Raw genomic sequence first — 20,063 nt, 5'->3', positions numbered from 1 at the left:
ACAAAAGATACATTAATCACACTGACAGAACATATTTAGGCAATTATTCCTTCAATACATAAATTATACACAATAAAAAACATAAATGTACATTTAGTATACATGGAGTGGGTTTTTATATCATGTCTTTTACAATTCCTGACAAATTAAAAATTTAAAGAGCCTTTTTTATCCCATTGTGCTTTCTTAATCAATCACTCCTAGAGCTTTGCAAGATTATTTTTGTGTGGCTATTTTGTATGGTCCAATGTCCTATTGGACAGAAGTCATCCCACTGTTTACATCTCTGTCGTAATAGGTCATTGCGCAGCTGTTGTAACTCATACAGTGGTAACAAGAGGGTTCTGAGTCAGAAAAAGTTTCAGACTATAAACCTGAAACTGTATTCAAGAAACTGTTGTTTTGATATAAAAGCTACAAGGTTTTATGTAAGTTTATAATAAAACTTCAGAAACATCGCTGTATAAAATATTATTAAACAAATGTGAAGTACATATTCATTCCCTCAATAATCATTAGTATTTGCAAATCTCAAAGGCTCAAGCACTGACCAGAATAGTAATGGAATTATTTCAGAAAGGCACATCATAGTAATTCTACTTGTAGAATGCTTGGAAGTGAATGGAACAACACATTGTGAAGTCTGTAAGTCAGAATTATTATTTTATCACAATCCAACAGAACTCATGCATACTCAAGCATTGCTGGAACTTGACCTTGGGTAATTTATATATAAAATCCTGAATTTGTCACTGGTGGCTTAATGTTCTTGCCCAGTGTTCTGTACAAAATTGACACTGGTTTGGCCGTATTGTACTATGAATCATCTTTCATATGTGAAAGAACTATCCACAAAGGTTCACAATTTATAACATCCTTTCTGTCAATTAGTCCAAAAACTATTGAAGCTTTTCTATTCACCTGTTTGCTCTCCACCGCTCCCCTTTCACAGTTCAGTTTTCTTTTTATTGCAGGCACACACATCATAAAGTCCAAAGCTATTTTCTTACATAAAAATGTAATTCCCTGCAATGCACTATTTATTTTCATGTTATTGTCATCATTTGGCAATATGCAACTATGAGTCCCCACTAAATATCATAAAAAGTGAAGCATCACAAAAAATGAAGTTTGACTTCAGTAAGACTATTTTTTACAGAGCACAAAATAATGATCTACATAGTGCTAATTTTTAAAAAAATATTTTGCATCTTAAAATATATCAAGTTATGCATGTTCATCTAATAAACTTGAGGGCAACAATTGAATATAAATTTCACGAATGCAACCCAATATAAATTGTTGAAGGAATCACTTCTGGCAGACATTTTATTAACAACACTAACCATTCAGGATACCAGAAGTGATTGAAACTGATGCAGGTTAATCTTTTAAAAAATACTGTACAACTACATGAAGGCATATTTTAGCTATTCTGCCAGTTATTCTGTTTCTATATATTTGTTGAAACATTTTTTGTCTCATTTTCCACAACTGGAAATGTTGTTATATCTTGTTTTTCATTCTCTAGGATTACTGGATTTTCATAAACCTCAAGTGGTTTGGTTTGTTTTTCTCCTCTATCACTACTTTTAACACTAGTCTTGCAACACTTACACTTTCCAAAGCACTGAGTGGAACAACATATTGTAGCACGCTGTACTATTCTGTCCCAAGGTTTCAGGGAATGCATCCAAATTGGAAGAAAGTCCCAGGTTTGTAGTGTCTTTGGCAAGAACCTTGGGCACTTTGTTTGCATAAGGTTGATAACAATTATGATGATTATCATCATCAAGATAGGAATACCTACACCAGCCAGTACCTGCCAACCAGCCATTGAGAGCCCAAGTATAATTAGAGGGATCAATAAAAAGCAAATGATCAAGTAAGCAACTGCAAACCACCTGTACACAGAAGTATAAGTTCCCAATGCTTTAGCTAGGCGAATTGGAATACGCATGAATGGTATAGGGTACCAAATTAGGATTCCAGAAATATTGAAAAAGAAGTGGCACAAGGCTATCTGTAAGGATACAAAACAAGAATATTAATGTACTAATGTGAGACATTAAAAATAAATCTGAACATTTATTTACCATTACAGCAATTAATGATTCTATTCTTTTTGGCTAGGTGGTCCATATAAGATAACACAGCTGTAGAACATTCAAAACCAAAGTCTAATAATGTAAAATGCTGTTATTCTTCATTGTCTTTGACTTAACCGTGACTGCAATACTATGTCAATGTGTTAAACATTTAAGCAAACCATATGATTCATTGTGAGGTTCATGTGTTACTTATCATAACAGAAAAGTTTGGCTTGAGTACTTGATGATATAAAATTGTCAAATCCTAAGGCACAAAAGAAGCCATTTGGGTTACTATGCATGTTCCTTTTTTGAAGAGTTACTATACATGATCAATTCTACTTCCCTTCTCTTCCCAAGGTCCTTTTGAGATATTTAACCAATCCATTTTGGTGATTAGTAAAACTGTTTCTATACTGGATAGATCAGGTGAATCCTTAGAAGAGTATAAAGGCAGTAGGAGTATACTTAAGAGGGAAATCAGGAGGGAAAAAAGGGGACATGAGATAGCTTTTGTAAATAGAGTTAAGGAGAATCCAAAGGGATTCTACAAAAATACATTAAGAACAAAAGGGTAACTAGGGAAGAATAGGGCCCCTCAAAGATCAGCAAGGTGGCCTTTGTGTGAAGCTGCAGAAAATGGGGGAGAAACTAAACGAGCGCTTTGCATCAGTATTGACTATGGAAAAGGACATGGAAGATAAAGAATGTAGGGAAATAGATAGTGACATCTTGAAAAATGTCCATATTATGGAGGAAGAAGTGCTGGATGTGTCGAAATGCGTAAAAGTGGATAAATCCCCAGGATCTGATCAGGTGTACCCTAGAACTATGTGGCAAGCTAGGGAAATATTTGTATCATCGATAGGCATAGATGAGGTGTAGGAAGACTGGAGGTTGACTAATGTGGTGCCACTCTTTAAGAAAGGTGATAAGGACAAGAACAATAGACCGGTGAGCCTGACCTCGGTGGTGGGCAAGTTGTTAGAGGGATTACTGAGAGAGAGAATGTACATCTATTTGGAAAGGCAAGGGCTAATTAGGGATAGTCAACATGGCTTTGTGCGTGGGAAATCATGTCTCACAAACTTGATTGAGTTTATTGACGAAGTAACAAAGTGGATTAATGAGGACATAGGTGATAGATGTGATCTATATGGACTTCAGGAAGGCATTCGACAAGGTTCCCCATAGGAGACTGGTTGGCAAGGTTAGATCTCATGGAAGGAAGTGAGGACTGCAGATGCTGGAGTACCAGAGTTGAAAATGTGGTGCTGGAAAAACACAGCTGGCCAGGCAGCATCCGAGGAGCAAGAGACTTGATGTTTCAGGCATAAGCCCTTCTTCAGGATGCTGCCTGGCCTGCTGTGTTTTTCCAGCACCACATTTTTCAACTCTAGATCTCGTGGAATACAGGAAGAACTAGCCATGTGGATACAGAACTGGCTCAAAGCTAGAAGACAGAGGGTGGTGGTGGAGGGTTGTTTTTCAGACTGGAGGCCTGTGACCAGTGGTGTGCCGCAAGGATCGGTGCTGGGTCCACTACTTTTCATCATTTATATAAATTATTTAGATGTGAGCATAAGAGGTATAGTTAGTAAGTTTGCAGATGACACCAAAATTGGAGGTGTAGTGGATAGCAAAGAAGGTTACCTCAGATTACAACGGGATCTTGATCAGATGGGGCAATGGGTGGAAAAGTGGCAGATGGAGTTTAATTCAGATAAATGCGAGGTGCTGCGTTTTGGGAGGGCAAATGTTAGCAGGACTTATGCACTTAAAGGTAAGGTCTTAGGGAGTGTTGCTGAACAAAGAGACCTTGGAGTGCAGGTTCATAGCTCCTTGAAAGTGGAGTCACAGGTGAAGAAGATGTTTGGTATGCTTTCCTTCCTCGGTCAGAGTATTGAGTGTAGGAGTTGGGAGGTCATGTACAGGACATTGGTTAGGCCACAGTTGGAATATTGGGTGCAATATCTGGAATATTGGAATATCTGGTCTCCTTCTTATCAGAAAGATATTGTGAAACTTGAAAAGGTTCAATAAAGATGTACATGGAGATTGCCAGGGTTGGAGGATTTGAGCTATAGGGAGAGGCTGAACAGACTGGGCTGTTTTCCCTGGAGCATCGGGGGCTGAGGGATGACCTTATAGAGGTTTACAAAATTATGAGGGGCATGGATAGGATAAATAGACAAAGTCTTTTCCCTGGGGTCGGACAGTCCAGAACTAGAAGGCATAGGTTTAGAGTGAGAGGGGAAAGATATAAAAGAGATCTAAGGGGCAACTTCTTCACGCAGAGGGTGGTATGTGTATGGAATGAGCTGCCAGAGGAAGTGGTGGAGGCTGGTACAATTGCAGCATTTAAAAGGCATATGGATGGGTATATGAATAGGAAGGGTTTGGAGGGATATGGGCTGGGTGCTGGCAGGTGGGACTAGATTGGGTTGGATATCTGGTTGGCATGGACGGGTTGGACCAAAGGGTCTGTTTCCATGCTGTATATCTCTATGACTCTACGACTGTCTCAGGTAGTATGCTAACCTCCATGGTAAATAAACAGTTAATCTCTAACCATCAAAACTCTTTCTTTTCTGATTGTGGTTCTGATCTATGACTATAACAGGTGATCTCAGAAATCCTAACGTCGGGAGAAAATTAGCCAAGGTGATTATGTTTGATCATCATGCTTCCGTGTTACCTGGGCAACATGAATGCAAGGGAGAACAGGGATTTTAGCTCTAAAAGTCCTTGCACCAAATTCACACATGAAAAAGTAAACACTTGAACAAGAAATTATTGTTCACCACTAGTTACCACATGTGGCAAAGGAAGAACAAAAGGAAACTGGAGGAAATAAATACTTCTACCTTTATAAAGTAGTAAAAATTGTTTAAAAAGTAAAAGACTTGGAAACAGAAGTCACATTAATTTGAGTGATAACATGCTTAACTCATTCTCAGAATGTGGCCTAGCTTTTAATACTAGCTACTTGTTGCCCTAAAAGATGGTGGTTAGCTGTCTTCTTTAACAGTTCAGTAGATTGCTTGGCTATTTCACAGAGCAGTTCAAAGTATAATAATCAAACTGCATACAGGCCAAACCAATTGAAGTGGCATGCTTCAGTTCTAATTGGGTGTAGCTAGTTTTCTTCAGTCTTTTCTACTGATAGCAGATCTTTTCTTCTTATTCAATTCTTCAGCTACCATGGTGGGATCTGAATTTATATTTGCTAGATTTTTACCTGGATCTCTGCTTTACTGATCCAAAAACATAAATGCCACACTACTAGACTACATGTAAAATTGCAATTAAATTGTTTGATTTGTTTAGTTACTCACCTGCAAGGAGTTAGCTAAGGTTTCTCCTGGACTAGCAAGAGCAGCTATAATAGCTGTTGTAGTTGTACCAATATTGGAACCCAGTGTGAGGGGATAAACTCTCTCAATAGTTATTACACCAATTCCTGCCAAATAAACAAATACCTGAGTAAATAATATTTGTGCTGCAACAATATGTTCATACAAAAAAGGAATTTCCCATACTTACCAACTAATGGAGTAAGAGCTGATGTAAAAATGGAACTGCTCTGAACAATAAAAGTCATTCCAGCTCCCACTGCAATGGCTATATAGCCAGTTAACCAACCAAATGGAAATTTGAAATCTGAAAAAAATTATATCACAAATTATTGATATTGTTATGTATACAATGGACAACGACACTGAATTCTAGAACAAATATTTATATGTTTAAATGTCTGATTTACAAAACAAAACTGTATATATTGTTATGAAGCAAGTTCCCTATGAATTAGTAATTGTCCTGTTCATAACATATTTTATTACCAAATATGAGAAAAATATATTTCAATCACTGGAGTAATATCTAATCAATATTGAAGTTTTTCTATTTGTTACACATTTTCTTATAATGAATGGTAAAAAGCATTGTGCAATGAAAATGTTTTGATCCAGATTATTAAATATAATTTATAATTTACACATTAAAGAAGGAACAGATTAATCTAAGTGACTGCAGATTTCCAACTGCTAGATAGGGAGATATTAGTTAAGTCATTAGAGCCTCTGTTTATCTGACAATAGTGCATATTGATTGTGTAAGCATGCTTCCCTAAACATAATCTAATAATTTTTTTTAAATCACCAAAACAACTAGGGTAATTTTAAACCACGTTGTCTGAGCTGTAAAATGATGACTTTTAGCTGTCATTAACTAATGTATTCTCCATGGCAACATTCTTTCATTCAGGGTTCACTTTCAAAATATCACGATAAAAAGCATGGAATGATTATATATCTTCCATGCATTAACACTGGAATTTGTTTCTTCTTCCCACATGCTGATAAGTGGATAACAAAAGTTGGAAAGGTATCTTTTACCAAAATCTCCACAAGAATGAAATGTGTACAAATTGTATTCACTATCTCAATGTATCTCACTGAAAAAAGTAGCAAATTACTTTAATTTAGCTTGCTGTAAACTACAAAGGTCAGCAAATGAGGAAGGAGCATTCATTAACATTAATTTATCCTGAACTACACCTTTCAGATTTGTGATCTGAAATGAGTCTTTACACTTACCAGTATTAATAACTTTTTTAATAACTGCAGCAACTTGTCCTTTTAACATGGAGTTCAGAAGTTTAACAATAAGTATCAAACAGGTACACAGGGCAATCAAAGAGGCTGCAAGAAGGATTAGACCAACCCCTAAATCTGATAAGGTTGTATTCACAAATAGATGATGACCTAAGAAAAAAAATAACTGTAATTATTATGTGTAATGCCTGAATTAATCTATTACAATTTTATAGATATCTTACGTTCCTACATGGCTCAATGTCCAGAAATAACAATCTGTATGAGTGAATTCCATAATCCTATGTATGAATTCCATAATTTGATACTGCAATAATTATCTGACAAGCTGCAATAATTTGCTTTCATAAAGTGCCTTAACATAGCACAATGTCCCAAAATGCTTCAGCTCTGAAATCAAATGAAACATGAAGCATCTGACATTAGTACATGGGCTGAAATTTGATGTTGCGGGTCCTGACTACCATTTGGAGAATCAGTAGGAAATCTACATGGTTTGTATGAGGGAAGCCTGACCAAACTAAGTGCCTCTCAGGCAGTATATATCAGTCTCACCGGTTCGAGTCAGAGGCAAGGGCAGGGGAGCAGCTTTCAGTGACAGGCCTTTCCAGATATTTAGACCTCAAAACCCCCACAATGAGGAATTCCCCAGTAGACTGCTGAGCAACCTTTGAGAAGCATGGGAAAGCTGTGCATTTCCTACGTAATCCATGATCCTACATTTAATAAAGTGTGGTATAATTAGTATCAATGGTTCATTAATGAGCCTCACTGACATCCCACAATGAGTGGCCATCTCTCAAATAGCGTCCTTTCTACCTCCAACTTAACTGCCGGTGGATTTCTCTATCGCCAGGAGACAGATGCATGGCCTATCCTGCAATTCAGTATGCTCAGCCACCACGATTTCTGACATGACAAGCTGGATTTGACACCACCTGCAGTATTTCCCTTTAGCCCAGTGGTCCTCAACTGTATTTTACACTTATTCAGTCTTTGTTATCAGCTCAAGACACTTCTGAGACATTTAACTTTCAAATGAACAATCTGCATTCAATTGGTTAAATGGCTATGGTACATGATTTTTTAAATAAAAGCAACTGATTATTGACTTACATTTTTCAAGATTTATTGTTTCTGATACATTTTTCAGAGTCCAAGTGTGGTTGTTATCACTCCAGCAAAATTCAGGTGACGTGCAGTTGTATTCACTGGGAACAGTTACATTTTTCTCTACCTGCAAGACAAAAGAACTATTATGCAAAATCAGTAATGTTCTTTACAACCTGAAACTGAACACAAGATTTCAGCATTAACAAATGTCCTACAGTGTTATTTTGTCATTAAGTTAACAGTTGTATTCTGCTAATTCAATTCCGTTCCATGTGTGCTTTGCCCAAAGGTGCGGAACATTCTGAGGTTTTTTTTCCAGCTTTGGTCACTTGTGGTTTATCACTGCCTTCTGCAGTCAAGGGCAAGGTGTTTGGAATAGGAATGCAGCACTGGACCAATGTGACTTCTGGCTTGCTATTGCCATGTGACATTACCATAACACACTGATTGGATGTAATCATCTTGCAGTCAGTTTTCAAAAAGTTGTAGGACACAGGCCAAACTGTTGATCTGCCAGCTCAATAATATGGTGTCAGAGTGCAGCTGAGGTTGCATGTCTTCAGGCTGTAAAAGCTCTGAAAGCTGCTACCAAAAATCATTGAAAAGGAACAAGGAAGCAAGTCACAACTACAATACTGAGTAACACATAACGATGGCAAACTTTTCTCTCTGAGCACTGATTGAAACAGAAAGTGACACAAAATGCAGCTTGCAATTTTTCTATATACAGTGGTGATAGATGTATTTAATAAGCCATAGTCTTTGCACTGTTGAGAAAGATAGTTTCAAAACATTTCCACTGTAAATCTCTCTGAGGAACAAAACAATATTTCAGAAATTTTGACAGCTTTGAAGGCACATTCTGAACTCCAGTCGATGGAACATATTAAAAGGTACATATTCAACATCAGGGCCCAAGATGAAAAAGATTCATTTCAACAATAGATCACCTTCATGAACACAGTTCACAGAATTCTATGAATTTGCACAACTAAAACACAATCTAATTAAAGAATTTTATTAGGTATAAGAGATTTTGCAGGCGAACACATCTACTCAGAGAGGGGAAATTTACTCTCAGGAAAGCAACCGACGTGAACTAATGCTAATGTTGTAAATCAGCAGCTACAGCATATTCATGACAAACAGACTAGGCTTTGAATTGTGCTAATAGCCATTCCATACTCAAAGGGCAGAATAATAACGGATAAAGGGCTGTCTTCCAATATTGTGCAATACTATACACAAAGGAAGGGAAAGATTGTCTAGAGTAGGGAAATCAGCAATAAGTCAAATAATTTTCCAAATAAGTGTATGGATAGGAGGAAGTACAAAGAGCTCCTGATGGGTGTTAGAGAGATGTCAGCCTAAGATTCTAATGGAGCACTCTACATCATGTACCAGATTTGTTCAATCAGGTTAATCCCTGATAAAGGACTTACACCTGAAACATCAATTCTCCTGCCCCTCAAATGCTGCCTGACCAGCTGTGCTTTTCCAGCACCACACTCCAACTCACTCAAGTTAATAGAAGACTGTAGATGGGGAACAATCAAACCTACTCCACACTCCACTCAGAATTTGACAGAACAGGCAGAAAGTCAAGAACAGATTCTGTTTCCCTATTCCTCCACCATATTAAAATTTTGCAAATTCTTGGCCAGAGTAACCATAGCGGCAACCTCTTTATAGTTGATCTATGATCTGCTGCACCACTTGACCAGCTTTCTTCAATAATATTGTTGCCAGTTTTATGGATTATGCTTGTAGAAATAGTCTCTAAATGTACAAAACTAAACCAATTTGACAAGCTTTTCATCACTGTCAGCTATATTAATTATACTCTGCATTAGTTTACTGACATTTGTTATTCACTTACCATTTGAGTTACTGTTTTACACCATTCCTTAATAAGGCTTTTGTTGGCTGCTGCTGGATCTCCCGTTGCTATATCATTTATCACAGATTTATCCAGCTGAAATTAAATAATTTTAATACATAATCAAGAAAAAAGCAATTCATGAATTTTGATTAAATATCCCTGCAGAATTCAAATAATGTCTAAAATTCATTTTTGGCATAACACCATCATTAACAATACTAATAGTTATTGGCTGTGAAGGATGGTCCTTGCAACTGAATGTCTTGCTGGGGCAGTTGAGTCAATCGCATTGGTGTGGTTCTAGTGTCACATATGGACCAGATTGGTTAAGACTTCCATGTTTCCTTGCTCAAAGCACATTAAAAAACCAAAAGTTTCATGGTAACCAATACTGATATCAGTTTTTTTGATATCCATGTAATTAAAATTGAAAATATATTCTCGAACTGTCATATAGGATTTGACATCATATGTAACTACAACAACAGCAATGGAATCTTTAAATATTGTAAAATATTCCACAGGCTTAGAAAAGGAAGCTTCATGCTCATGACCATTTCCATTATTGTTGCCACAATTCACATTGTATAGAATCATTGAATGAAAACAGCATAAAAGGATATCAAGCCATCTGTCTAATCTGTTTTGGCTTTTTGTGAGAGCAACTCACTTAGTCTACTTCTCCATCCTATTCCCCACAGCTATGTTAGCTTTTATTTTTGAAATAACTAACTAGTTCTTGAGAAAATCACAACTGGATCTGCCTCCATCATACTCCAGACCCAAAGGGTTTATTGTTTTTTTTTCATTTACACATCTGAAATTGTGATCTGTATATCAAGTTCAGATAATTGATAAATATCAAAAATAGGAGTTCAAAGACTGACAACTTAGGTAGCTGATTATAAATGTTCCTTCAATCCAAAAATAACTGTTTCTTACCTGTTATTCTGCCAATGTTGTATCCATGCTGTTACTGTCCCTTTTATTTCATGAACTATAACTTTGCTGCAAGCCTATTCTGTGACATTTTATCAAATCCCGTTTGGAAGTCCAAGTACATTAGATCAACCACATTGCCCTAATCCATAATCTGTTATTTAAAAATCTCATGAAACTTTGTTATACTCAGTTTACTCTTACAAATCCCTGCTCACTTTCATCAATTGATCTACATTTGCAAAGTAATTGTCAATTGCATATCAAAATATAATTTCTAAAAGCCTGTTCATCACCGATTGAGGTGTAGCAGCTTGGATTATCTTTTTATTAGCCAGTGTCTAACTTTTGCAATTCTCCAGTACAGTGACTACAACTTTATATCAAGGGAGGATTAGAAAATTTTGGCATGTGTCTTTCGATCCTTACTTTCCAAACTATCTTGGGATGCATTTCATCTTGTCCTGATGAGTTACCAATTTATATATAGCCGGACTATCTAATATATTCTTTTTATCCATTGTTAGCCCATCAATTATCTTGAAATATTACCCCATTCCTTTGCACCATAACTTGGACAGCATCTCATTCCTTGGCAAAGAACGATACAAGCAATTCCTTCATTACCTCAGCCATGCCTACTGCCTTTCAGACTAAAACCATTTTAGGCCAATAATCACCTGTATTCTGCCTTCAACCCATCCTTTTATGTTTTATATTCCACTTTTAGATTTCCTTTTATGTTAGCTGCCAGGCACTTATCTATTTGTTTCACTCCTCCTCTGAACTTTCAAGATTGCACCTGCTTCTCAATTGTATTGTCCACCTGACATTTGTCAAATGCACCATTTTTTGCTTCATCTTACAGTGTATCTCTTTCATCATCTGTGGACCTCTAGATTTCTTAGCTTTATCTTTCCCCCTCATGCAAATGTACCAACATTGTCTCTTAGTCAGACCTCACCTAAAAGCTTATTTTTCTCAGGTTATTGCTCTCTTCTAATTATCTGTGCACCTTCATTTTCCTCTCCAATGATACCTCCTGGTTCTCAGACCACAGTTTTCTTTTCATCTAAAGATTGCAATTAAAAAGTACACCAAAGAAAATTTCTTGAATGGCATGATTGAAATTTCATTCTTTATCTTGGAGGTTAACATGTAAAGGTCTCACAGAGAGTTTGATAGAGACATCAATCAATCACTTTAATTGCATGACACTGTGATCTTTTGATATAAATTCTATGTCTCATGATTCTGCCTCGCTAGTCACCTGATGATGGAGTAGCGCTCTGAACGCTAGTGATTCCAAATAACCTGTTGGACTATTACCTGGCGTTGTGTGATTTTTAAACAGAAAAGAAGAATCATTTCCTCCCCAGATAAAATATGCTTTTACACAAAAAAATCTTTTTACAGGGCCTCCTGTGTTTCCACTAAGAGCATTTGTCCTGCTCATTTGAATCATCAACTTTTGAGCAGAACCATTCATAGAAACACAAAGATTAAGGATTTTACTGATTTCACAATTCACTTGAATACCTTAATGAAAATTGTGATGTCAAACACAACTTAGTAATTAATCATATCATTAATTATAAATCAGTATACTATATGACTATAAGACAATTCTTGTCACATTATGTTTCTTCAATATTGTACTGCAATCTCAGGCTAGCTATTGCCTGTTGCTGGAATGGGGCCTGAACACATTGCCTTCTGACTCAGACAGCAATGCTACCTGGGGCCATAAAGTGATTTAAATTATTTTCACTTAATATAAGATGTAGTAATTCATTCCTCAATAATTCATGGAATATTTTTACTTCAACTAATTGACATATCAATATGCTTAATTAAGTTCAATTGCACAGTAGTCTGAAGTTTTTTTTACTGCTGCTTCTTATTGGAAACTATAGAAACTTAATATAAAAGTGAAAGTATCTAAAATATCATCTTTGAAAGTATTTTAGGGTGATTATCTTCATTAAATGTTTGATGAACCATTTCTGAATGACGCCTTCTTCAGCAGTTGGATATGACCTGCTAATGACTAGGGTTGTGAAGGAAATCAGCTGGGAGGATGCTGCTGGTCTTTTCACCTCCAGTTCTATTCATTGCATCTCAAACAGATACTGGTGGTCTTGCACTGGGACTTCCTCAGTCTCATAATTCATAGGTATGTCCTGGCTATCAGGCTAGATAATCTTAAACTTTTCCAGACAGAATCTTTGGGCCTTGATTCTTTCTGGCTATGGTTCTCCAGCAGCATCAAGTATGTCCTTCAATTTTGCCAGCCAGAAGCATAGCTGCAGAAATGACAGTCAATAGTTGCCCTTCAGTTTTTGCTCACTGTTCCATTGCAAAGTGTGATAGAGTACCATTGGACAGATTGAGGGTTTGACAAGCTTTGATCACTCTGGACACATGTCATCAGTGTAGCAGTAGCTGTAATTATTATTTAGATGGGTTTGGTTAATGGTTTAATAATGATTCCATCAGCATTATGTTGCAATAGCTTACCTGTATAATAAGTTTTGTGAAGTCATCAGTAATGACTTTTAACATATCTGGAGCATCCTCACCACTCTTGAGATCAAATGATTCAACAATGACTCGAGTGAGATGGTACAGATAGCCAGAGGCTGCTTCAATTGGTAGGAGGACAATAACTGAGAGCCAATTAAAGAAATCATGCACAGTTGCACCTGCAAAAGCTCTATGAAGAAAATAAAATGGTTACTATATATTCATAATTCTAATTCTATATAAAAACAGTATGCTCGTAACACCCATGCCTTTTACATACAAGTTGCCAGCAAATCCTGACAATCAAGTCACGCTTAAGTAAATCAGTGTATTAATCATTTAAAATTCTTATTAGTTTGCTCAACTTCAATTATAAAATGAGCCTTGCAGTTTGGAAATGACTATTTTCCGACCTATTTTCTCAATGATTACTAAATGATGAATAAGTATATTATTCATCTTTTAGTAGCTGCAGTTTGGAGTGTTGTGGAACAGAGGGACATAGGAGTACAAGTATTTCATTGAAAGCGGTGTCACAAGTAGACAGATGGTGAAGAAGGCATTTAGTATTCTGGCCTTCATCGGTCAAGGCATTGAGAATAGGAGTTGGGACATTATGTTACAGTCATAGAAGTCATCGGTGAGGCCATAATTGGAGTACTGTGTACAGTTTTGGTCACCCTATTATAGGAAAGACATAGTTAAATTGAAAAGACTGCAAACAAGATTGACATGAATGTTACCAGGACTAGTAGGCTGGAATTATAGGAAGGTTGGCCAGGATAGGACTTTATTCCTTAGAACATAGGAAAATGAGGGGTGACCTTATTGAGGTATATAAAATCACAATGGGCATAGAAAGGATGAATACATATAGTCTTTTTCCCAAGGATAGGAAATTGAAAACTAGATGGCATAGGTTTAAGGTGAGAGGGGAAAGATTTAAAAAGGACCCAAGGGGCAACTTCTTCAGGCAGGGAATATGGAAAAAGCTGCCAGAGAAAGTGGTTAAGGCAGGTATAATAGCAACATTTAAAAAAAAAAATTGGATAGTTACATGGATGGGAAGAGTTTAGAGGGGCATGGACCAAATGCAGGCAATTGGAACTAAATGAATAGGCACCACAGTCAACATGGACCAATTTGAGCTGAATGGCTTGTTTCCATGCTGTGCTACTCTATGACTCTAAATGGAACTATTAATTGATGTGTTATGAAATGAATTTTTCTCCCCTCTGAGATCTAAAAACTTGGCAATAATACCAAAAGAAGGAATATCATCAACTCGAAATGTTACCAGTTTATTTCCACAAATGCTGCCTGACCTGCTATACATCTCCACTCTTTCGTTTTTCAGAATTCTGACATCTGCAGTATTTTGCTTTGTGTTAGCTATAACCTCCTGGCTTTTATTCTACTTGCCTCTAAGTATAAAGCCAAATATTCTCTACCTCTTCTTAACTGCCTTGACAACTTGTACTACTTTCCGAAACTTGGTGAAGCTAAAGCATAGATCTCCCTCATCTTGAATAACCTTTAAAGGTAAACTATTTCGTTTGTTTCACTCAATCACAGAATTGTTATAGCGCAGGAGGAGGCCATCCAACCCATTGTGTGTACAATGGTTCTATTCCCTAAAGCTAGTTGCCTGCCCTTTCTCCATTTCCTTGCACACCATTTCTATCCAAATAATCATCCAATGCCCTCTTGAACGTCTCAATTGAACCTGCCTTTACCATATTTCCAGGCAGTGATGGCATATCCTAACTACTCACTGTATGAAAAAAGCTTTTTCATCACATAACCCTTGCTTCCTTTGCACCTTATTTTAAATATGTGCCCTCTGTTTTTCCTTTCACGAGCCAGAACCCTGTCTACTAGGTCCAGCATGCACATGTTTTTGAAAATCTCTACCAAATCTCCTCTCAGCCTCCTCTCCAAGGAGAAAAGCCACTTCTGCAATCTCTCCTCCGAACTGAAGTTTCTCAGTCCTGCCTTGCCTTATTCTTCCTATCAACATGAATGACGTCATATTTCTAAACTTCTACCATGCCTTGAATATTTCCTACAATTAAAGTCACTGGAATAATTCCCCTCATCCCCCCAAAAAAAACAGTTATATATTTCAACCACTAGTTTAATGTCAGAAATATTTAACTCTTGCACTCTTACCCTTCTGCCCTACAAGTCTGCTTTGCGCAGCCAATGTCGGTTGTGGATTTTTACATCTGTAAAAAGAAGTTCAAAAGGGGAAACTGTTGGCGTGAGAACGCACCTTCTGAATTCAGTCCGGTCTCCGGATTGCATCAAAGCCACGATGGTGTTGGTGACTGAGGTGCCGATGTTCGTTCCCATGATCACGGGGATTGCGGATCGCACCCCCATCACTGTGAAACAACAAGAGCGGGCCACTGAGTAAGACCAGGGACGGAGGTGCACGACTGGCAAAATTTAAAATAAAACTCAAATCATTGCAAAACGACGCAAAGACCCAAGCGCGACTCTACTTACAGCCAGAGGACACCATGCTGACCACGATGGAGGAGGAGGTGCTGGAACTTTGCACCAGAACCGTGACCAAGATCCCGATCACCAGACCGGCCACCGGGTTGGCCAGGACCACGTTATCCTTGAAGATATCCCCGGCAGCTTTACCTGTGGGGCAGGAGAGCAGGGAGGGAGATGGTGCTGAGTAAGACACCAGCTACACCCGGGAATGGAACGTAGTGCGCGCCGGCTCGCGGCTCTGTGCCCCGCGCGCCCAGGGCTCACCTCCCACCAGCTGGAAAGCCGAGCTCAGGATGTCCAATGAGCACACAAACACATAGAGGAAGCCAAGAAGTAACGCCAGTTTCAGCACCGCCGTCAGCACACGGACAACCTTCTGCGCGGTACTCAGCTCTGCCAGAAAGATCATTATTATTCTGTGTTCTTATAATTATATAAACTCAATTGTGAGGAGACGGTGCTTCCGCCATGCAATGAAAGGAGCCAAAGGCTTGTTTGTCCCTTGGGTGAGGTGGGGAGGAGAGTGGGATGAGGAAGCTACCTGACCACTTGACACCAACGACCTCGAGTTTGGACACTGCCCAGGGATCGTCCGGTTCGTTCCCTACCAGGGCGACGGTCGACGAAGCGGGAAGCAAGCCCGGTTTCTCGCTGGTTCCTGAAATGTGGAAACGATGCAGAGAGCGATTGAGAGGGAGTCAGACCCAGAGTGAAACTGAACGCGAAGAGCAGCTCTGAGGTGCTTCACTGGCTGTCCGGCCCAAAAGGGGAACACCTGAATATGACTTACCGCTCACCGCTGGCTTGGCGTTAGCCTCCAGTTCGCTAGCTCCAGGGCTGCCCTGGGAGCCGTCCAATTCCGGCCGAGGAGCCATGGTCTGCAAGGAGCAGTATTCAAATATTTAATTAATATTTCAATACCGATTACTTCTACACCTGTCAATAGGTGAGAATATAACCAAAGGAAACATTCCCCTTTCCCCATCATCTGGCCATCTCCCAACCCGGGTCTGGCGTTCAGCCGCACATCAGCGATGTCAATTTTGCCCCCCCCAACGTCAGGACCAAGAAGAAATTATTCGACTGGGGGAGGGGGAGGGAACTACAAGCAGAAAGCAAATAATACTCTTTAACCCAGGATGAACTCGATGTTGCTATTAAATTTCACTGACATGAAGACAAATAGGATCCAAAATGAACACCAAAATAACTGAGAGGCAACATCCTAAGGATTTTAAACAAATGTTGAATGTTATTTGTAAGAATAGATAATGCAGTTATTGAATCGTTGACTTTTCTGCTCACCAGACGCTAGCTGCTAAAAGACTGATGGAGAATGCTGTAATATTGAGTGAAGGAGTCTTTATTCACATCCCATACCACTTGGGTTATATACATCATGGCAGAGGCCGAAGTCTACTTTTAGTAAGTTAAATGACGAAGAATCACGTGCTAGACCACGATGTTTCTGCCTGACAAATGATCTTAGTGATCATTGTAATATTTAATTAATGTATAGCAGAAATCCATAAAATAATTATATCACTCCTTTCAGATAAAGGAATGAAACATAACTTTTCAAAAGAAGTATTGATTTTTTTTCAATCCCATGGTTAGTCGCATGGTTTGTCCGTGTACTAAATGTATAATGCCCCACATGTTGGCTCTGTTCAACATTTTACTTGCAATGCCTGTGATTGGATTATCTGGACAAATAGAAAATTGAAGAGCTGAGAACGTTTATTTTGTCCCACCATCCAAATGGTCCCATTACAGACAGGCAAAAGAAACAATCTGAATCAGTCTCCTGCCCTAGTGGATTGATCACATTCAAGAGGTGTTTTGGTGAGCACCAGAACTATTTAAAACAATTAACAAATATTTGAATAAGGGTCACATATGTTGCAGGATCGTTTGGCGATTATCGGGTGCTCAATCACTGGAGTTGCCAGATGATAAATAATCCTAGCATCTTTGATGCCAACAAGCAATGTGAACCTTTCACCAGAGCTATTGAAAGCACTTATGTGATTGTTACAGGTTTATCACTTCAGGCTACTGTTTATCTTCTGGACATTTCTTGCAATGTTATCTGGAAACATTACTTTGGCTACTAAGAAGAAAATTATTCTGGTGTTCCATCATTTTTCTTTAATTTCTAAAGAGTGCATCCACATATAATAAAGTAGGACTGCCCTCGGGCACTCGAGGGTAAGGTTGAGCAAAACAAAGAGTGGCTGTGACAATGAGGTCACAACATGCAGGAGACTATGCAAGTATTCAATGAGTATTTATTCTGCATGAACCTTTTAGAGGAACAGTGGGAAAGGTACCTTTGCTTCATAAAGGAGAATGTTACTAAGTAATCTTGTCTTGTAATTTCAACATGATCATTTCAACTGAGTGTGGATCTCATGAACATATGAGGCTTAGAACAATAATCCAATAAAATATTAGCTCAAATGGCATTATAGCAGTTTGAAAATTTAAGTCTATTAAAAAATAAATCTTGGTATAAAGTTTGTTTTAATAAGAGCAGCCCAATAAGCTATTGGATTGCCATGAACGCTTCACTGAATTACTGCAAAAGAAAGCTGCTCGCTTTGCTCAGTTCAGTCTATCCAAGCCATGTGAACAATACTTAATTGTTCCTGAAGTCACTCAGGAAACCATTCAGTTAGATTGGAGCACAGAGGGAGCCTGGAATGAACATCAATATCTCATCCCAAGAATTAATTAAAAATGTTGAAAGAGGTTTTGAAAACAATGAATTGGCAAGTCCTGAATATTACCTCTAACAATTCCATGTATGATTAATTCTGTGTGAGATCCATTTATATATAATGTATAATAGTAATAGATTATTTTATGAACCAATGGCTACTTAACTAACTAAAGAAAGCAAAAGTTATCTTATTTGAACAAGAAAGTAAGCCAAATTTTAACTGGTCAATTTGTTTCTAAAAGTTATAAATATATATATTTTCAGTGATGATGTCAGTTGTGTTATGAATGTAATGGAGTCCCACATCATAAGAAGGTCTATTTTTGCAACACAGAGTTAATTTTAATCTTTGAATGCAGTTGTTTGAGGCGAAACATACTACATAGCTGAGATAAATTTGAGTCCCATTCTAGGTAAGAACATTATATAATTTTGCTACAGAAAACATCTGTCTCCATTATGTATGTTTATTATTGAAATTGAGAAATAATAAAACAAAGGAGAAAAAATTTCCCGATGAATTGTTTTCTTTCTCCTATATTGAATGTAATTTATTCCATGGAATATTGAATAACATCCCAAATAAAATACTGTAATGGGAAAGGAATTTTATGATTTAGAAAAACCATTAAGATTTGACAGTTAATACACCTCACAATAATCTCAAGCTGTAGATTTTAGTTAATTGTTGCATCATATTAAAAATATCTCATTTCCTGGTAGAGACTGTCACTATTCATCAAGAATAAACTATGAATTTGACATTAATCTTTTTTTTGTCATCTCCTCTAGGATTAAGCATCTTGGTTCAAGATGAGCTATCAGCTGAAGCTTTGTAACCTTACACAGTCCAATGATAAGTTTGAGGTATAAGGTGCGCGGATGATGATTTACTTATTATATGTAGCTGGCCAAAATGAATGACTGAATCAGTAAATGGTAATAACAATAAAACAAAGGTGGAAGGTAAAACAACTTTGGAGAACAGTAAAACCTCAAGGTTTCTATGCCTTGTTAGACATGCCTTGCAAAAGACACTTTCCTTTATATTTTCCAAATGCAAACATATTACAAGAAATGGTACAGGAATAATTAACTTTTCCTACAGCTTTCTTGACATCAATTTATTTGGATCCTAGGAGAGACTTCTAAAAGAAAAGTTTAACTTCAACAACAACACTGTGAATTTTTTTATATTCTGATCTCTGGTTCTTTGATAATCGATTTTTCTGAACCATCTCCTTTTCTGCCATTATCCTTTCTTGCTGTTATATCCTTTGTTCTGTTTCATACCATTTCCATGACTTCCTTAAATTTTGTTTTCTTTTTGGCTTTAGGCTAGTTCTATAAATGTTCTTTTTGTTATGGTGTTTTGGGTACAAAGTGTATGAGCTGGAAGCAAGACATATTATGTCGGAATAATCTAGATCGCAAAGGATTTGTGTGAATATAAAATAGCGTCCTAGCCCCCACGTCTCCTAAAGAGGTTTTTATTCAACATTTGTGCTGGCAGGTGGGACTAGATTGGGTTGGGATATCTGGTCGGCATTGACGGGTTGGACCGAAGGGTTTGTTTCCGAAGGGTCTGTTTCCATGCTGTACATCTCTATGACTCTATGACTCTATTTTAGAAAATGCAGCTGGAGAAACATCAAGTTAAA

General features: G+C 37.6%; 1 protein-coding gene across 1 annotated transcript; it reads right to left on the bottom strand.

Moving 5' to 3' along the window:
- Positions 1-17,002, bottom strand: LOC140469120 (sodium-dependent phosphate transport protein 2B-like). The gene is made up of 13 exons (XM_072565460.1): positions 16,983-17,002; positions 16,468-16,555; positions 16,219-16,335; positions 15,942-16,070; positions 15,681-15,824; positions 15,445-15,556; positions 13,164-13,359; positions 9,702-9,797; positions 7,826-7,946; positions 6,692-6,859; positions 5,637-5,753; positions 5,429-5,553; positions 1-2,023 (listed from the first exon to the last, which is right to left on the bottom strand). Exons 2-13 carry the CDS (start codon positions 16,550-16,552, stop codon positions 1,454-1,456), a joined length of 1,980 nt encoding a protein of 659 aa, XP_072421561.1. The 5' UTR covers positions 16,553-16,555; positions 16,983-17,002; the 3' UTR covers positions 1-1,453.
- Between the last annotated feature and the right edge of the window lie 3,061 nt (positions 17,003-20,063).

Source organism: Chiloscyllium punctatum, chromosome 1, assembly GCF_047496795.1.
Source record: "Chiloscyllium punctatum isolate Juve2018m chromosome 1, sChiPun1.3, whole genome shotgun sequence".
NCBI classification, from domain to species: domain Eukaryota; kingdom Metazoa; phylum Chordata; class Chondrichthyes; order Orectolobiformes; family Hemiscylliidae; genus Chiloscyllium; species Chiloscyllium punctatum.
Note: the sequence above shows the minus strand (reverse complement) of the source record. Positions and strands in the feature narration are given on the sequence as shown.

What these genes read in the sequence shown, in the direction of transcription:
- LOC140469120 (XM_072565460.1), bottom strand. Translation starts at nt 16,552, where the DNA reads ATGGCTCCTCGGCCGGAATTGGACGGCTCCCAGGGCAGCCCTGGAGCT. An exon ending in TCACAAAACTTATTATACAG is followed by an intron (nt 9,798 to 13,163) that starts GTAAGCTATTGC and finishes ATTTAATTTCAG; the next exon opens with CTGGATAAATCTGTGATAAA. An exon ending in CCTTAGCTAACTCCTTGCAG is followed by an intron (nt 2,024 to 5,428) that starts GTGAGTAACTAA and finishes GTATCCTTACAG; the next exon opens with ATAGCCTTGTGCCACTTCTT.